The sequence below is a fragment of the Parasteatoda tepidariorum genome, chromosome 1 (genome assembly GCF_043381705.1).
Source record: "Parasteatoda tepidariorum isolate YZ-2023 chromosome 1, CAS_Ptep_4.0, whole genome shotgun sequence".
Taxonomy (NCBI): Eukaryota; Metazoa; Arthropoda; class Arachnida; order Araneae; family Theridiidae; genus Parasteatoda; species Parasteatoda tepidariorum.
The window spans coordinates 27,639,742-27,659,137 of NC_092204.1; the positions used below are offsets into that span (position 1 = coordinate 27,639,742).

Below are 19,396 nucleotides of genomic sequence, written 5' to 3' on the forward strand. Positions count from 1 at the left end.
TTAGAGTCCCCTTACCACCAGGCTAACCGTGGAGGGTTCTTGTGGTGTTCCTCTCCATGTAACGCAAATTTCTCCCAATGCTCGATCCAGGAGTTCCCTTGTCTTCTGAATTGGGTTTAAATTACAAGGCTAGGGATTTGAACATTAGTAGTCGTAAACCCATAAAATTGGGTGGGCTATTCAACGATAGTTATAATATAATAAGATACAGTGATTACCTTTCAATAATCTTAATGTCTCAAAGATCTTTATAGGTTCAATTAAAAAAATTTTTTAATTTCTTTCATTATTTGTGCAGTTTTCTCATTTCAAAATGTACTAAAGATATCTTTTGCCATCTCAAAAGCTAAAAATAAATTTTATGAAATTAGTAGAAAATATTCAGAATATATTAGTAAATACTTTTTTCACTGTTGAAAATAAGCTTCTTTTTTTTTAACGTTTTATTAAACTTAAATCAACTTTCTTAGAAAATATCAAATACAAAACATGTAATTTTGCCTTGTGTACTTGTAATTTAATGGCATTCAAATTTTAATCATACCTCTTCATGTTATTCAATGATGCTATTGTGCATGGCAAGAAAATAATGTAAATTTGCACTAAGTAATACAATAGTTAATTAGTTAAATTGGCTTGTTTTATTATGTTTTCAATTAATAGAGTAGTTAATTGCCATCTCTCAAATGAACACTATTTTAATAATTCCGATTTTTTGTTTCTTTATTTTATCATTTTAGTTATATTATTGTTTTAGTTACATTTTCTCACCTTTTGTTTTGCACTTATTTTATTCCATCAGACAACTTTGGAACCCGGAAAATTTCATTGGATCATTTTGGCATCTTGATTTCTAGAAGAGGTTAAGCAGATTTCATTAAAAAAACTTTTTCCCCTTTGTTGCACATTTCAACTATGCCGCAAATCCCCACTTTCAAAAACACTTGCTTTTTTTTGTTCATTTTTGTCATAAATGTGAGTGATTTGTTTGCTTGGTCTAGAATTGTGTTGTAAAATGTGCTGCCAGATGATTTCTCTTGCTTTTTCATTACATATGCTCTTTTTTTAAATGTGCTCATTCTTTTGTTGTTAAAAAAACAGGTCTTTCTGAGAAGAAAAGGAAAGGTATGTTTATTTACCTGCTTTAGCAGAAATGTTAGAAATATTTATCAAAAATCTTTTATTACTATTTTTTAAGTGAAACTTGTTTTTAATTCAACAAAATATTGTTTATTGTTTTTCTAGATTAATGACTTTCAGTTCTGTAGTGTTATTGCAAATCATAATCTCTGTTTTTAAACATGTTTCATAAAATTTCAAAAGTCTTTTTTTTTTTTAAAAAAAAACAATTTAAAAACAATGCTTTAAAAACAATGAGATAAATATGAATAAATCTGTATTAAATTACTCCTTTCGGAAATTATTTTTCGTATGTTAAATACAGTGTAGCTTCCAAGAAAAACCTCCTTTAGCAATCTCCTTTATTTACAACCACTTTTGGGAGGCATAGAATTTTTTCCTTAGACTTTGTGTTGCAGAAAATCTTTAGGAGAGACCATCAAAACCTCTCCCAGCGACCGGGCAAACTTCCACACCAAATGCGGAAAATATCAAATAAAGAAACACAAAAAAATATTAACAACACAACTAAGTAGATTCAAATGTATTTAAAATATTTCTGAGTGGTTCTTATTTAAAGAGCTCTTTTCGATGATCTGTGAAAGAGTTTGACAACTTTATGCTACGGTCAACGCGCATAAAAATTTTACTTACAAGGGAAACTTCCCTTGGAATTACTTACAAGGGAAACTAGGGAAGTGTGACTCACCAATTTTAAAATAAACTAGTGGGATGTATGCCTTATGAGGAATAATTTTAAGGGGCAACATTCGTTTCGGCCCGTAGAAGGTCCTGTAAGAGATAAAAAATAATTCAATATATAGAAAAATCGATCTTTTATTACTTCAATGCAGGCTATTAGTTATTGTAATTGTCTCATACTCTAATTAATTGGATAATTAATTAATTTTCTAATTAATAAATCAATTAGCAAATTAATTATTAATTAAACATTAATTAATTATTAATTAATTGATTGATTTGCAATTACATACTCCAATTAATTTGGAAAATTTTTGAAAAAAAAAAGTAAAAAAATTTGATGTCAATTTTTTTTTTAAATTAACCTAACAGGTTTCTCTGAAAAACTACAGATATATGNAAAATATTTCTGAGTGGTTCTTATTTAAGGAGCTCTTTTTGATGATCTGTGAAAGAGTTTGACAACTTCATGCTTCGGTCAATGGGCATAAAAATTTTGCTATCACAATGACTTAGTTATAAAGTTAAATTAAGAAAAAAACTAAGCATCGAAAAGAAAAGAAAAAACTCATATTTTTTTAAGTAAACCAATTTTTATAATAAAAATTAAAAGCAAACTGAAACAGAGAACATTGTTTATCCATTTAAAATAGTTTTAAAAAAATAGTTTTAAAATTCATAATTCAAATAGTTCGAAATTCATAATAGATTAAAAATTCGTAATAGATTAAAAATTCATAATTTGTAGGAGTCATATTTATTAAGTTTAAATTTTACTCATCGATCCGGTTTTTACGACGCCAATGTAATGCATTTCCGCACCAAGAAAATGACACTGAATAAAATTTAAATTGTTCGCGATAACTCATGTCCGACGATAACATTTTAAAGTCAATGAAGGTAACCCGTTTGAATGACCAACCTCCATTTTTGAGAAATTAAAATGTCTTTGAAATTGTTACATGATTTAATATCAAATTTGCGCATAATATTATTGATATTATATACCTATATGGAATTGAGTAATACAGACTCCTTAAAATTGTGTTTATTTAAATATCGCAAATGCTAACTGGATAAATGTCTGTGTTATTGTACTTATTACTGATGGCTAGTTTGAAAAGATGGAAACTTTACTGCAAACAAACACTTCCCAAAACAGATTACAGATCTAAAAATATTTCCTTATTTGTTCATTGATTTAAATATGATCTAGAAGTGAAAAAATAGTTAAAAACTGTAAAGCCTGGTATATTGTATTAAATATTGATAATATTCAACATAAAGTTAAAAAATATGTATCCCCTGACTATATATATATCCATCAGTGATTTGTAACAAGCGTTCATCAAATTTACTACTTAAAAATGTAGCAGTGTGTATATTATTAATGTGACATAGAATTTTTTTTAATGTGTTTACCGTTTTATAATAATGAAATAATAAATCTTGACTTCAAAAGAATTGTCAACCAATGTGTTGCCATTTTTAAAAAAATAAAATAACACTACCAACCACAAAAATTACATCAAAAATGCATTGCTTATTAAATTTTCAAATAAATTAAATGAGAATTGAAAAAAAAATTAAAATCTTACAAATTGTCAATGTTTTCAGAGGGGAGTTGTGTTATTTATTTTTCTTAAAACTCAAAATATATTTTTAAAAAATATTGTAAAACTGTGTAGTTTGTTTCATTGCTTTTTAGCTGCTTAAAAATTTTACCTAAATGCATTCAATTTTTTTTCTTCTTTCTGCAGAAATAGGCACTTCTAGCCACATTGAGGCTCGCAGCATCATGTCTGGTGGTACAACCAACGGATGGCTGCCTGATGTGGCTGTTGTGCTGTGGAAGCGGATGTTGGGTGCGCTGGGTGATATAAATAAAATTAAAGATGCCTCTGTTCATGCTCAAGTTCTCAAGTACCTGGTTGATCTCTCAGAGCTTTTTGTAAAAGTGAGAATTTCTTTCAATACTTAAAAGAATTTAAAAATTTCTCTTGAGCTTACCTCGTCGACATAGCTATATTTTCTTCTGATTTTACAACATCTCCAGAAAGTGTTCACCAAACTGGAAAAACTCAAATTTACCATTGAAATATTTTACATTTTTTTTTCCATGATCTATTTTACATTCCTGGTAACGTTTGTAATTTTGATTTTAAATAGTTTTATTATATCAACTAAATTAATGGCAGTTTAAGTTTGTTCCTGTTCTTTGAATATATCAATCTATATGTAATATTTTTTAAGAATGTCTTAAATTTGCCAAAACATATTTTATTGTAAGACTACGGGACATGGCTATTGCTGAAAACTCTGATAAGAGGTTGGTGTTTCTACTATTGTATAATTGGTCTGTCAGTTAATAAAACTAATAAAAATAGTTATTATTGTTTAAAAATATTTCAAGACAATATGTAACTATCAAAATTTGAATTATGCGTATTAAAGCACTGTAAAAAAAATTTATACAATTTAAAATAAAATTTCCCCTTATTTATCAATATCTTTACTATCCTTCATAGATTAATTGTTAAGTTTGTCAAGATAGGTACCAAGTTCATTTCTTCAGATTATTCTAAAGCAAAAGTGTTTGTTTCTGCTGCTTTAAAATAAATGTGTCCTCAATGATGAAATGTTGTGTAAATATTTCCTATTAGTAGAATATTTTTTACGGCTATTTTTCTTGTTATTTTAAGAAGTATTACAGTTTAGTCAGACTTCTTACTGTAGTGACCCTTCCATTGTAATGACTGATACTCTAAGTCCCATTTACTATTCGATAAGTATAAATATAACAACAACTCCCTCTAAATGAAATAGACACTAGACCCATATCCTAAATGATCAAGGCATTACTTATAGTTAAAAAAATGGTTCAATATTATTTAAAAGACATCGCATTGTTATAAAAATATTAGCATGATATTTCTTCTGCATTCATTCAGTTTCAGTTCGGAATAACATTGCGTATTTTTGTTAATTTTCCTTTTCAATAAACTTATCAGTGATATTTTTCTTAAATTAATAAATAAAGTATCTAATAGTTTTGTCAAAATTAGTGCAGAAAATATTAATTAAAATATAAATATTTGCAATATTTTTATGTTTCTTGGAATAGTTCGTTATCATATTCTGACATCCACTTTTCTCTGGTGATATAGAATGTCGTCTGTATTTGGCAAAGATTTGTTTTGTGGATGATTAATAAGTGTTATATTTTAGCAATTTATATGCTGGGTTTTTTGTAAATATCTAGAGTGATATTGATCTTGTAGGTTTTGCATTTGTCTTATGCTTTGAGGGGAAAAAAGTGGGGATATGAAATTATTTTTGTTTTAAAAGTAGATAATGAATGTGTCATTTGTGTTCTATTTAGTAAAAATTATTTCGAACAGTTTTGCTCTTTTAACGAAAAATTGAGAGAAAATTGGTAACAACTGTTCATTAGTCATACTCATTAAGCTAATGTAAAACCCTTAACTTTCTCTGTGTGGAAATTCAGAAACTTTTTTTCTTAACTAATTGATTTAAGTTTTTTATTTTGTTTTCAGATTCGTGACAACTTAGGTGTTACTTTAGATAATTTATCAACTCCAGTCCCTCCTGATTATGTGCCACCTTTATTACTTGTTACTCCCTGGCTGTTTGAAGTGAGTGTCATTTTATTTTCATTTTTTTTTTCAAAAATAAGGTGAATTGTTTGCTTTAGGTATCTTTCATTGTTTATTTAATTCCAAAACAGGCTTTAAATCTACCTGAAAAGTACAAACAGGGAAAGTTGACAGCATTTAAACTTCTCTGCATATTGATGGTTAGAAGACATGACATACCTCTAGCAAATGAATATCTTGCTCACTTCTACTATTCATTGCACTATGGTCTCATGGCCAATGATCAAGTAAGTTATATTCATTGTTCTTCCATTGTTCACTATTTTAAGTTAACATTGTTGTGCATTAAAATATTTTATATTTCATGAACTTCAATAATCAGATTAACTGTGAAGCAAAAAATCAGAATTTTAAAAAAAATTCGAAAATAACTTTAAGAATTTCTTTTTATTAAAATCAAACATTGTAAAAGTTTGATTTAAAAATATATAGATGCTGAGTTGTTAAGTAAGAACAGAGGGGAAGTTTTTTTAAATTGATTTACTTTCTATTAAATTTTACTGGAAACATAATTTATGTATGGGCTTTGCTATGGTACTGTGGTTAAAGCATTGGATCGCTATTGTTAGTGATCAGGATTTTATATCTAGTGCTGGCTTGAAGCCCACCCAGCTTCATATCGATGGATGCCAGCTCGGTGGGAAGCAAAAGCAGCTGGTACAGAGTAGGACTGGGCGATGCATCATAAAATATTGATGTTATGTAATCATCGCTGATTGAATGTTTGGAACGGCAATTTGTTGAAGCAGGGGGAAATCACGATTTACCGTGATGTTGAAAATGTTTCCTGATACATCAATGGTCTTAAATCGTGCGAAGAACACCTTTCCCGATCATAACTGAACTGTGATAGTTATGCCGATGGTGGTTATCTTTCTCTGTGTTTCTTTTATCATGACTCATTGCTCTGTTGACACAATGAATCTCGATGTGATAGAGAACCAATCCTCTGGTGTTGATTTTTTATTTTTAGGTGGCGATTTTTTTATGTTTGGAAATATGAAGAATGCAGCTTTATTTTTTTAAATAAAATGCCATTTACTAAATATGAAGTTTTAATTTATTTTTATTCACTGATCCGTTTTACTTTCTAACACATTCTCCTTTTTCTTTAATAATAATTGATGGCAATTAGTTAAATTTAAAATAGGTAGGGGTTGACTCTGAAGTTGCATGCTTTTTGGCGTCAGGTTTTTAGTTTTTGCTTATAACGATTTTCATAAATGCTGGCTCAATGTGGATTTCAATTTTGATTTTATATTTATAATTACGTATTCAATAACATATGCTGCAGCTGTCTCATTTCTGTGGCATGCCCCCTCCTGTGCAAGTTTTTCCCTCTTTTTTCTAATTTTTATTTTCAATGTGTTAAGTCACTAATGAGATTTATGGATATTTTTTTTTAAAAAAATACAGTTTAATGTCAAATAATGTATTAATCAAAAAGTGCAAAAGTTCAAAATTACACTATACCAAATATGGCACATTGATGTTACGAAACATCGCAATATATCAAAATTTCGAAATGTTAGAGTGACGATACATTGCCATGCCAAAATCTTAAAATTGGCCAGTCCTATTACATAGTGCACAATTCTAATTGCATTGCTGTTGTGTCAATTGTGGAATCTTAACCTCCACGACACTGGAAAACTAGCTGCAATTGGAGTACTTTAATTTATGCACCTTGAAGTGTAAATTCATAAATTAATATTATTTTTTTTATCTTACTTGTAACAAGATGGTCTAAATTGAATACCTGTTTCCTTATAATTTCTGCTTCAAGTCAGTTGAAGAATATATGAATTTGAACTCCTAAATATAATTTGTATTTTACCAAAAATAACTAATTAAATTCATAACATTAATAGCATTTAAGCCCTAAAGTCTGAAAAACAAGAAACAGAAAAATCAACTGTTTATAAAAGTGTATTCTGATAGTAAATACAAATATACGATAATATGTAAGGTATTGAGTGTGAGTCATTTTTGAAATCTACTTTGCATCGATTAAAAAAAAGTTTGCAGATTTTTGTTTACTTATAAGTAGCCAGTGATAATAAAATTATACCTGAATTTGTTTTTTTAAAAATAAATTTTTTAATAAATTACTTTGGAGTGTTATTTATTTATTTTTGTTCTCAATGCTATAAATCAAGAAAAAAATAAGCTAAATCTTCTTAACCATTACAAAAACAAAAAAAGTCTTTTTTTTTTTAAAAAAAAAAAGGAAGACAAAATTCTTATTAACTGCTGATTCCAATTGTTGTGTAATTAAACAATTTATTTTCTGTTTGTAATTTACTTTCATCGAGAAATCTGTGTTTTGCAGGATATGATAAACACAATAGTCAAATACTGTGGACCAAATTTTTTCTCTATCGGGCTGCCAGGTAGCACACTTTTAGTAATGGACTTCATTTATGCAGCCGACACAGTTATATCTTCAAGTGACATTAAAGGAGTAAGTAAAGTCCTTTAAAAGTATTTTTCACTTGTGTGTGTGTGTCAATACTTCATACTTATTCATTGAAACAGGTTCCTAGGACGGAAGCAATATCAATATTAGGTGCTCTGCTTTCACTCACCAACGTGTACAAAGAAATACCCACTCTTCAACCCTCATCAACAGAACTATTCACAATAGCATGCAAAGATGCTAAAGTAAGCAAATTTTTAATAACAAAATTATATTATTTTGTAAATTATTTTAAAGTTAAAAAAAAAAAAAACTAGTATTTATTTTGCCTGATGTTTCTTCTCTTAGGATCACATCATTAGTATTTTATTCAAAGCCGGTAAACGAGAGCCAGCGGGTCTGGCACGGTGAGTGAAATCTTTTGCTTCATAACAGTTATTCTCTTTATAAAATCGTTTAGGTGTGTTTTCAATAGTTTGCTAAAAATTATTTGTTAGCAAAAATAATCTGTATTTACTCAAAGTGACCTTATTATTATTATTTCAGCAATCATTAAAGTTCTATTAAAAATCTGTTTTAAACTATTTATTTCTATCCTGAATCTTAACCCTGACAAATTATTTTCTTCTTAATTTTTTATATCATTTTACATAGATGTATGAATATACAGTGAAAAAGTCCCTTATCCAGAATCAACAGATCTTCAGCAAGTCTGGAAAATAGATTTTTCGGATAATAGGTCTTAAAATAACAAACATCTTAACATGGGTTATTCAATAAAAAAGTAACAAACTGACAATAATTACACTTCAATATAACAGTTGTTAAAGAAATAATTTGTTTATTATCAAAAGAAAGGTGAAGATATAAGAATAATAATTAAAGGAAATTATAAAAAATAATGAAAACGGAGTGTGATGTAGAGTGTACTAATGTTCAACTCCGTAGCCTTGCAATTTTAAACCCAATCCAGAAAGCAAGAGAACTCCTAGATCAAATATAGGGAGAAATTAGCCTTCATGGACGACTTTTTGATGGAACTAACCCTCATTTGCGTTACATGTGGAGAGGAAAACCTCCCACTGTTAGCTTGACAGCAAGGGGACTCTAACCCATGATACGTCTACCACTGAAGATATTTTACGTCGGCAATGTGGTCGGTGTAAGCCAGGTCCGGTACCGATCAGCCATCACCAGAATTCGAACTCAGTTCGCCTCATTGAAAGCAAATGCTCTATCCCCTGAGTTAAATGATTGTAGTTTTTAAAGGAACTTTCTGTTTTGTCCTAAAACAAGAATGATTGTGCATTCATCTTGTAGGTTCGTGAGCAAGAGACTGAACTTCCAATTTTAAAATATAGTTTTTAAAAAAAATTTTAACTTTTTTTTCTACCATAAACTAATTTTATCTTATAATTGTGTAAGATGTGTAAAACTTTTATTTGTGACCATTATATATTAACACTAAGCATACCATAACCAGCTAAAAGACTGTTTATTGTTTGTTGTATTGTATTGTAAAGTGTTGGTATGTTTGGTGTTTATAATGACTGCTTTTTTCTATCAGATGCATNTTCATCTTGTAGGTTCATTAGCAAGAGACTGAACTTCCAATTTTAAAATATAGTTTTTAAAAAAAAATTTAACTTTTTTTTCTACCATAAACTAATTTTATCTTATAATTGTGTAAGATGTGTAAAACTTTTATTTGTGACCATTATATATTAACACTAAGCATACCATAACCAGCTAAAAGACTGTTTATTGTTTGTTGTATTCTATTGTAAAGTGTTGGTATGTTTAGTGTTTATAATGACTGCTTTTTTCTATCAGATGCATTGCAATCAACAGTATTGGTATTTATTTATATGAAGAATTAACGAATAAAACCAGTCACTATCGCATTAAAGAAGCAGTTACAGTCTTACTTATTGCTGTTAGGGTGAGTCTTCAATCCAACATTTTTTTACATATTTTTGTGCCTCCTTCCCCTTGTATTTACTAACTTACACTAAGCAATTTTTAGATAGTTTTATTTTCCATAGATTTTACTTTATTTTCTTATTTCCATTTTATTTTCATCTTTGGTGATTGGGCTCTGCATGTCTTTCAATAACACATTTTTGCTTTGAAGTCTGCTTTATCCACTCAAAAACCCAGGGATGTAGAGGTATTTTGGTTTTATTGTTTATTTTATTATTGTTTGTGGTTGAATTATTTTTGTTAATATATTTTAAGATTTTTTAAAAAAAAATTTAACTGCCATGCTTGTTAAAAACTCATGATTTTTTTTAATTGTTATTTTAAACTTTTAATTTTTTTGTTTTGAATTGTGCATTAAAATTATCTTACTGAATAATTTAATAATTTGGCCTCTTACTTTTTACTTATTTATTGAGTTTATACTTTTCCCAATCATTATGTTCATTTAGCTCATAACACCACTTTTCCAGATTTATCGCACTTTTTTTAGATTTTTCTGAAAATACAAGTACAATAACTTAAAGGATTTCCACTTCTCAGAATTCCAGTAGAATGGATTAATCTTTTCGGGAAAAATTATTAGTATTTTCTTTGAATTGATTGCAATTTAAGCTATATAAAAATCCATATCAAATTAAAAATATTATTAATTAAAATATAATTCTGTGCAAAAAAAAAATTTTGCTAGAAAATATAACCAAAATAAAACTATTTAGAACCAGCCATATAATTTTTAAGGAAATCTCTGTCATTCCATCATCCTGCTTAAAAGTGCTTGTATTTTGATACGGTAGAGTGGCATGCACAATTAACAGATTAAAATAAATAAAAAATTTATTTATAATAAATCAAATTAAGTAAATTTTCAGTAATTACTTTAGCCAATGTTAAATTTATTATTATAAGTTTGTCTTTCAACAAACTTTTAATTGAATATAGAGAATTCAAGGGGGTTGACTTCTATAACTTGAAGTTTAAAATATCGGTTGACTTTTACGAGCAAAATACAATAATCAAACAATATTCCTGATTTGCCTGATTAAAAGCATGGATTGCCAAAACCCAATAACGTCATTGACCTAAAACTACTTATTCATCCTGCTGGTGACCTTCTGTAATTTTATACAAGATAATGTGTCCTGACTTGAAAGTGTGACGCACCTGATGTAGGGCAAAATTAATTTCTACTGGTCAATCGTGTAGCCTTTTTCAAAAATTGAATTTTTATTATCTATTAAAACTTACTTGAAAATCATAATAAATTTAAATTCTTACTTATGACAATTAAAGTGGCAGCTCTGCTGCTTCGAGAGCCAGTGTGGACTAATTGTAAACAAAGCTTTAGTTTAACTAGTAACTTGAATGGATTGGCGCATTTGAAGTCATCGACCTACATGAGGTTGCTAAAGATAATTAAAACAGTTAAAGATCCTATAAAAGTAAAGAGCCTAATATATTTTTCTTTACAGTTTAACTGTAAAGCTGTGGCTCGTGTTGCTTCAGACATGCTGCTTCTGCTGTGCGATCATGGGGAGGAACTGGAGAGAATGCATTCTGATCTATGCAGGACAGTAATTGAGGTAAGTGCCCACTTCCAGTTATGTAGTAGGAAGATTTATAGGTGCTTCCTTGTCGGTGCCTTTATCCGCACATAAAGTAAACACCTAACTATCCTCAGGTGAATTACTTGATTTACAATTTTTCTGAGGGCAAAATCTCTTGTTTGGAAGATTGAAAAGTACAATTTTTAAACACTATTTTAATGATGAAACCTACACTATGAATGAGGATATGCTCTACTATATTTGTTCCCATTAGATCACTATTTGTTTGGTCCTTTGAAGGAATACTTCTATGGGCATGCTTTGGATAAAAACAGCATATTCTAGACTTTCTTGTTTGAGTGAAAAATTGAGCAAGATTTCTTTCAAAAAAGACTTGGCTGATTTGGTAATTTCATTAGAATAATTATTTAAATCATAATAATTCTTTTTTCGAATGATACCGTGATAGGATTTGTCAAATGTCATAAAATACAATCTATTTATGTCTGTAAGTTTTTCTGTCACAATAGTTGGCCTAATATTTGCATTTTTGAAATATTTGTATTATGTACAGTGTGTCAATAAAAACCTGGATCACCTTGAATAACTTTTGATCTATTTATTGGATCTTCACATTCCAGAACTTAATCTCAAATATGCTTATTAATTGGTGTGGACGGTACTTTTAAGTTACAAAATCACTACTTTTTCTGAATAAATATGCCTTTTTTCCACGGATTCAGATTTCTAACCTCAAAAATAAAGGAGGTAGCCGCAATCTTAGAAATATGGTTCAAATAGTTAAATTTGAAGAGCAATGCATAGTTTGGACCCCTTAATGTTAATTTTACTTTTTCCGTATTCCACCATGTCTCAAACCTTTTATGTGAATTGAAAAATTTTTGCATTTTTTATAAAATTCGTTTATCCAAAGATAATTTCATGCAAAAAATACATTTTAGCAAGCATTTATTATTTTATTAAATTATAATCAAAACAATTTTGAATTTTAAGATATTCAATTTTTTACATCATTTTAAAGTATGTAATTTTACATGGCAAAATACAAAATTTGAGGAAAACCGGTTGAATATTTCCTGAGAAATTGAATTTTAAAGAAGTCTTATGTTTAAATTTCGATTTCTCAGGAACTATTCACCTGATTTCGCACAAATTTTGAATTTTGCCATGTAAAATTACATAAAAAATTGCATACCTTACTATTCAAATTTTTTCAGCTATTATTAAATAAAATAATAAATCTTTACTAACATTTATTTTTTGTATGGAAGTATCTTCGGATAAACGAATTTTATAATTGTGTGCAAGAAATTTTTCAATTCGCTTACAAGTTCTACGAAATATAAAAAAGTTAAACTAGCATTAAGGGGTTGAAATTATAGATTACTGTCTTAACCAAACTATGTGAACCATATTTCCCAGATTGAGGCTATCCCTATATTTCAGGGATTAGAAATCGGAATCCATTGGGAAAAAAGTAGGTTTATTCAGGGAAAGTACGTTTTAGTGTCTAATTTCGTAACTTAAAATACAGTGTGCACTAATTAATTAGCATATTTGAGGTCACCTTCTCAAATCGTTAAGAATAGGTCCTAGAATATGATAATCCCATCATTAAATCAAAAGTTATTCAGGGTGGTCTTTTCTTTTCTTTGGCGCTCTGTTTACTTTTCTTTTTTTTAGCGCACTGTACATTATTTATTTATTTTCTTTCTAGGTTCTTTCATCCACATTAGAAAATCTACTTCCTTCATCTGATGCTATTTTATTAGAAGATGATAAAAAAGTAATGTATTGACGTTTAATTAGTATGTTTGCCTAAAAGAAATAATAATTGTTAGGAATGTTCAAATATAAATGTTTTTTTTAGCTCATTTTGTCACTAATTCATTGTATTGGAGAATGGTGTTTCGTCACTAAAATTGGTTCACCCTCAATAAATGAGCAGGACTTTGTTCCACTTCTTGCTGTATTTAAGGTAAATTTTCTTTTTATTCACAATGTGTAATATCGATTTTTTTTGTTAAATATTTTTTAACAAGTTATTGGGCATTTTCTTTATCATAAAAATGTAATATCAATTTGATTTATATAAAAATATGACTAAGTAAATGAGGAGTTATTTTAGTTATGGTTATTATTTAAACTAAGTAAAAAAGATGTTTATTTTATTAAAAAGGAAAACAAGTTTTCAACGTTTCTAATTGTCTATATTATATAATGAGACTAATAAATAGGCATGTAGTCATGAAACCAATGGAATTTCTTTTCTCTTGGTGGTGGTACGGCTAAAAAATAAAGCTAGGCAAACGTTGGAAGGTAAAACTAAATTGTTCATATAAACAACAAAAATAAATTTTTGTTTTAAGTATGCTTGTTATTTTATGCCAGTTAATTATTTATTTAGATCTATATTTTAGTTTGTTTTATTGATGTTTAACAATTTACTCAAAAGGAGAAAAAAAACAATTTAATGATAAAGCGGAACTAATTCAATGAATATCCGCTTACTGCTTGTGCTGAATGATGTTACTGATTATTTAACCTAAATTTTTGTTTTAGCACTGGACCTTAAGCTTCATTTTTACCCACTTGGAAATTATGGTTGTATTTCTAACCTTTTTCTTTGGTTTTTAAACATTTTAAAAGCGAATAGAAAATTTAAAATTGTTGTGTAAACTGTAAAATTGAGAATAGGACTTTTAGGGAAATTCTTTAAACAATTTTTATTTCCTAAAAACATATTTTAATGTATATAATTTTCTAACTGGCGTTGAATAACCGAACCATTTTTGGGTTTACGACTACTAATGTTCAACTCCATAGCCTTGTAATTCTGAAACCAATCCCGAAGACAAGGGAACTCCTAGATCAAGTATTAGGAGATAGTTGCCTTCATGGAGGACATTTTGATGAAACTAACCTGCATTTGCGTTACATGGAGAGTAAAACCTCAAAAAAACCTCCCGTAGTTAGCCTGATGGCAAGAACTGAATGTATGTAATTTAAAAGTTTCATTGGAGGTATTTGTTTTCTATTAAAACCTAATTTTAAAAAAGAGTACAAATACATAATTATCCAATGTGCAAGCAAGGCCATCCAGAATTAGTTGCAAGAGAAGTTCTGGCTGTTGAGACGTGTTGTTAGTAAAGGATGCAAGCTCATAATAATTTAGGCAAATTCAAATATATGTTTGCTTGAACACAATAAAATTTATGTAATTATCTACCAGTTCAAAGAAGAAGATTAGTCTTATTGCTTGACTCAACACTCAAACCATTTTAATCGTAAACTATTGAGCAATTTTGAAAGGTTGCTTATGAAACTATTGTATTTATGTCAAAGTTAATCAAATACTTTTTATCATGATAGCCAAAAACTGAGTCATCATTTAAATAAACTCTCTTGTGTTCTTTTAAATTTTAAAACGTTGAAATAAGTATTTAATTAACTGTGGAAACTAAACTAACTAGTGAATTCAATTGTGTATTATGTTTGATAGGTTCTTAATGCTGCTGCAAATGGTAAGAAAGTGGATGCCCCCCAAAGTACCCAGTCCTTAACTGAACTCTCTACTCCAGATGTCGATCCTAATGTCCAAGTAGAAAATTTTCAAGAAGGCACTACCCCTACCCCATCAGTACCACCACGAACACTCCAAAGTCCAGAAAAGGCCAGGTCAGCCGACAGCTCTTTTTTTAAGACTATACAGAATCAAGACCATAACATAGCTATTAAATTGGCTGCCAAAAGTGTAAGAATTTAAAATTTATTTTGATTTCAACTTATTGTCCATTGACCATTTATTGTACTGTAAATAAGCTAATTTTTGTACCTCAGTTGCTTATATTTTTAAAGACCGCATACTAACCAAGATTTATTGTTTTCGTGCTATTTCCAATGTTTACCATGCCATTAAATTTCAGAATATCAGTATCCAGAACTTGCTTTGAAGTCGATATGATTTCTATTGATACAGGGAAAAATTCTAAATTAATAATTAAATAAACATAAAATCTAAATCTAATTAAATAAACGTAGAACTAAATGGGTATAATTTAAATGTGAAAGCTAATGAAAAATTATAATTTAAGAGTTTCATGCCCCTCTTATCTACTTTGTCTCAAGTTAATTTTTAAATTTAATAATTTAGATGCTCCCTCTTTCCATTATTTCGTTTAAAAAAACCATAATTATCAATGAAATGAGACTTTTACAAAAATAACACCCTAAAAAACATATTTATTTATAATGTTCAAAAAATATTTAGATTTGAATTTTTAAAAAAAAAAAAAATTAAAAATCGGTTGGTTTTAATCATTGATTTTTTTTTTATGTAGAATTACAGCTGATTTATATTAATGATTTTTTTTCTGGAAAATCTAGTGATTTGAGTCATCCCAAACCTGCATTGCAGTTAACAAAAATATTTGAACAAATCATTTTTTATTGATCATTAATCATTTTGATCTCTTTTTCAGCTCTTATGTCAACTCACCTGATTAATCATTAATCATTTTGGTTGTATAAATACCATAACTATCAATGAAATAAGACTTTTTAAAAAATAACACCCTAAAAAACATATTTATTTATAATATTGTTCAAAAAATATTTTAAATTTAAATTAATAATTTTTTTGAAAAATCAGTTGGTTTAAATCATTGATTTTTTTAAGAGTAGAATTACAGTTTTATTAATGATTTTTTTTCTAGAAAATCGATGAATTTGAATCATTCTAAACCTGCATTGCAGTAAACAGAAATATTTTAACAAATCATTTTTTATTGACATGTAATGAACTCTTTTTTAGCTCTTATGTCACCTAATTAATCATCTTGGTCACTTTCCCATGGGCATTGGAGCATCACGCCTTACTAGTCTTGTGCATGAGCATGATGATGTCCCTACATTGACTGGTGATGAGTTGTCTGCAGAAGTGTTTCATGCTCCGAACGTTCAATTTTTCATACTTAACAACTGCTCCATTGTTTCATTTGTAGAAATACCAGCTCTTGTAAGTTTTCTTTACATACTTTAAATCTTTTAAGTGGAACTTAATTACTATTGCTTTTTAATGCTTCTGAAATGTGCACTGTGTTTTTTATTATTATTATTGTTTTTTCTTCCTACTTTTGATTAAGTAGCGATTTTTAAGAAAACTTTCCTCCATTACATCCACTGCTAAAAACTGTCTCACATAATCACCAAATGAGTAGAGTTGAATCTTGTTTAGTTGATTTTGTGTTAATTTTTTTTACATTAAGCTTTTTTTTAAGTTTTTTTTAATAAAATTATAGAACCCTCACTAAAAATAATTAAGATTATTAGTGATAAACACCATTTCCTTCAGATATTGTGAAGAGTTAACCTTTTCTTTAAAATGTATGCTACATTTTCCTAGTCATTTTAAATTTTCTTTTTTAAATGCTTACGCAATCCTCACCTTACCCTTTTTTCAGATAATTTGGATTAATTTCAGAAGCATTTTAAAGAAAATGATTTCTGAAAAAAATCTGAAAGTATTTGTCCTAGTATTTGCTAAAACCTTTTCTAAACTTATTCTGAACATTTTCGCCAAATTTTCTGTTATAAATAAATTAGTAGATAATTAGAAATCTGTTAATTCAAATTAAAAAATGGGCCTTGTGGCAGAATTGTTTCGGGCTTTACCTCTCTAATACTAATATCTTTCTGCAAGATACTTTTGAAAATAACAAATATACATATTACTAATTTAAAGTAACAGAAGCATCAACTTCGAAAAAAGAAGAAAAAAAACCTTTTTTAATTGAATATGTAATATTTTTTTAATTCTAATATTATGTCGATATTCTTGCACTATGTAGGGGGAAAAGACACTTATTAGTTTTTTTTTTTCGTCTTTTGTAAATTATCGTAACATTTTAAAAAAAACTGTGAAATCTGTAGTAGTAACTATCGAAAAAAAGATATACTGCAAAATCTTGGACTCTTCAAAAAGAGGTTACTAAATGCGTATTTTCATTTTGAGATACAGTTGTTGTAATAAATAATACAGTATTAAAAATATTTGATTTTAAAAGCTATGTCTAAATCAATAGTAATAATTGCATAAAAAATAGAACGAACATTTCTGCAAAAAAGAGAACAAATTTTTAATTCATTACTCTATTTTTTATTATCCTCAAATGAGAACCGAAAAATCATAAGCATTTTTTTTTTCACTCCCATGCGCAAGAAAAGCATCTTCCGAATATAATACTGAAGAAAAGAGAAAATCTTTCGAAAATTTCTGCAGAAAAGAAAACCAAAGTTTTTTTCTTCTCAAGGGAAAAATCTTTCTGCAAAAACTCCGTAACATTCTGTGACAATGTCGCCGTGTCGCCACGATTCTGCCGCAGGAAAAATGGGAAAACTTAAAGAAATGTTTAGTGCAAAAGGTTATTTGTGCTTAATTTCTCTATCTTACTTTTGTTTAATTTTTTGTGCAAAAATTAAAATTAGTAGAAATTTGACAAAATAGTAAAAGCTTGATTTTTTTTAAAAAAATTCTCATTTTGAAAAAGTTTATTGCTAGTTTAGGCATCTCAAGATTTTATTTTAGAACAGTTTACCCTAGTTACTTGTAACGCTATAGATTCAAGAAATTGTAAACCTGTTCTTAAATATGCATTGTCTCTGAATCTGTAAAATAATATATAACTGAAAACTTTCACACAGATTCTTAAAAGTTCTTAGTTCCTAAAATGTTTTTAATGGTGTTCAAAAAATTAGTTTTCATGTTTAGTTCTAAAGTTTTCTTACTGACATTTAGGTTTTGAAATGTTCTAATTTAAGTCCTTAATTTTTTCTTGACTTTGAAGGTCTTAAAATGTCTTCATTTTTGGCAATATGCAAAAGAATTTTTTTGAATTTCTCTTTATTTAATGCTGTTCTTTGAAACCTCTTGAAATCTAGAGCAGCCTAAAGGTAAACCTGTTATATTCACCTTTAGGCTGTGTTAAATTATTGTACTGTAAATTGCATTTTTTTTTTTTTTTTTTTTTTTTTTTTTTTTTTTTTTTTTTTTTTTTTTTTTNAATTTTTTGACATGTATCAGTTTTTAATAGTTTTAACCAAGATATAACCGCCATGTCAAAAAAGCAAAAAATTGCATTTATGTATAAGTATGATTATTATTATTCATTTTTTATATGGGTCATTCATTACTGGTAGTGTCTTAATGTTAAATATTAAATGTTACTTTTCTTATACAATTTAGTGTATGTCGAAAAGAAATGTCTGGAGAAAACCTTTTTATAACATAAACTTAATGGGTACTACCTTCCAACAAAAAATCTGTTGAAAACTCTATACTTGCAAAGTTACACATTTCAATAATAGAAAAGAACTTTATACAATTTAATAATTATTCATGTCATTACACTAATATACAAAATGGAAATTTTATGTTTAAACAGATTATTGCAGATTGATCAGAATTCTTTATTTTATTAAAATTTATGTTTGTAATAGCTATTTTTTTCTGTCAATTATGTTATTCCTCCAAAATTATTATTTATATTTAATACATTTCTATTGTTTTAAAATTTACTTTAAAAAAAATGCTAAGTATAAAATATTTTCAATCCATTAACGTAAAAACTAAAATAATTACATAATACTTTTGATTTCATTAAATATATTTAAAAATTCATTAAAAAAGATAAGACCATTCTAATAAAATAAGACAGAAGAATATAAGAAATGTGAAATCGTTATTCTTCTGATCAAAATCATAATTTCTATTTTAATATAACTATTATTAAAAATTTATATATCAACATGCATTCATAAACTCAATTTTTTTTTATTTACTATTAAATAAAACTTCACACCCATTATGATTTCCTTTGTTTTTGACATTTACTATGTCAAAAACCCCAAAACTTATTACTAAAGTATTAATG

At 27.8% G+C, this 19,396-nt stretch overlaps 1 protein-coding gene across 1 annotated transcript in view; it reads left to right on the forward strand.

Moving 5' to 3' along the window:
• Positions 1 to 19,396, forward strand: part of LOC107446352 (ral GTPase-activating protein subunit alpha-1) — a gene marked incomplete in the record, with an annotated part of 61,415 nt that overhangs the window by 24,818 nt on the left and 17,201 nt on the right. The window contains 14 exon segments of the mRNA XM_043048658.2: positions 803 to 862; positions 3,582 to 3,778; positions 5,379 to 5,477; positions 5,570 to 5,725; positions 7,831 to 7,962; positions 8,037 to 8,162; positions 8,266 to 8,324; positions 9,751 to 9,859; positions 10,052 to 10,087; positions 11,370 to 11,480; positions 13,183 to 13,251; positions 13,336 to 13,443; positions 14,968 to 15,219; positions 16,279 to 16,482. Of these exon segments, the coding sequence (XP_042904592.1) occupies positions 803 to 862; positions 3,582 to 3,778; positions 5,379 to 5,477; positions 5,570 to 5,725; positions 7,831 to 7,962; positions 8,037 to 8,162; positions 8,266 to 8,324; positions 9,751 to 9,859; positions 10,052 to 10,087; positions 11,370 to 11,480; positions 13,183 to 13,251; positions 13,336 to 13,443; positions 14,968 to 15,219; positions 16,279 to 16,482 (1,718 nt within the window).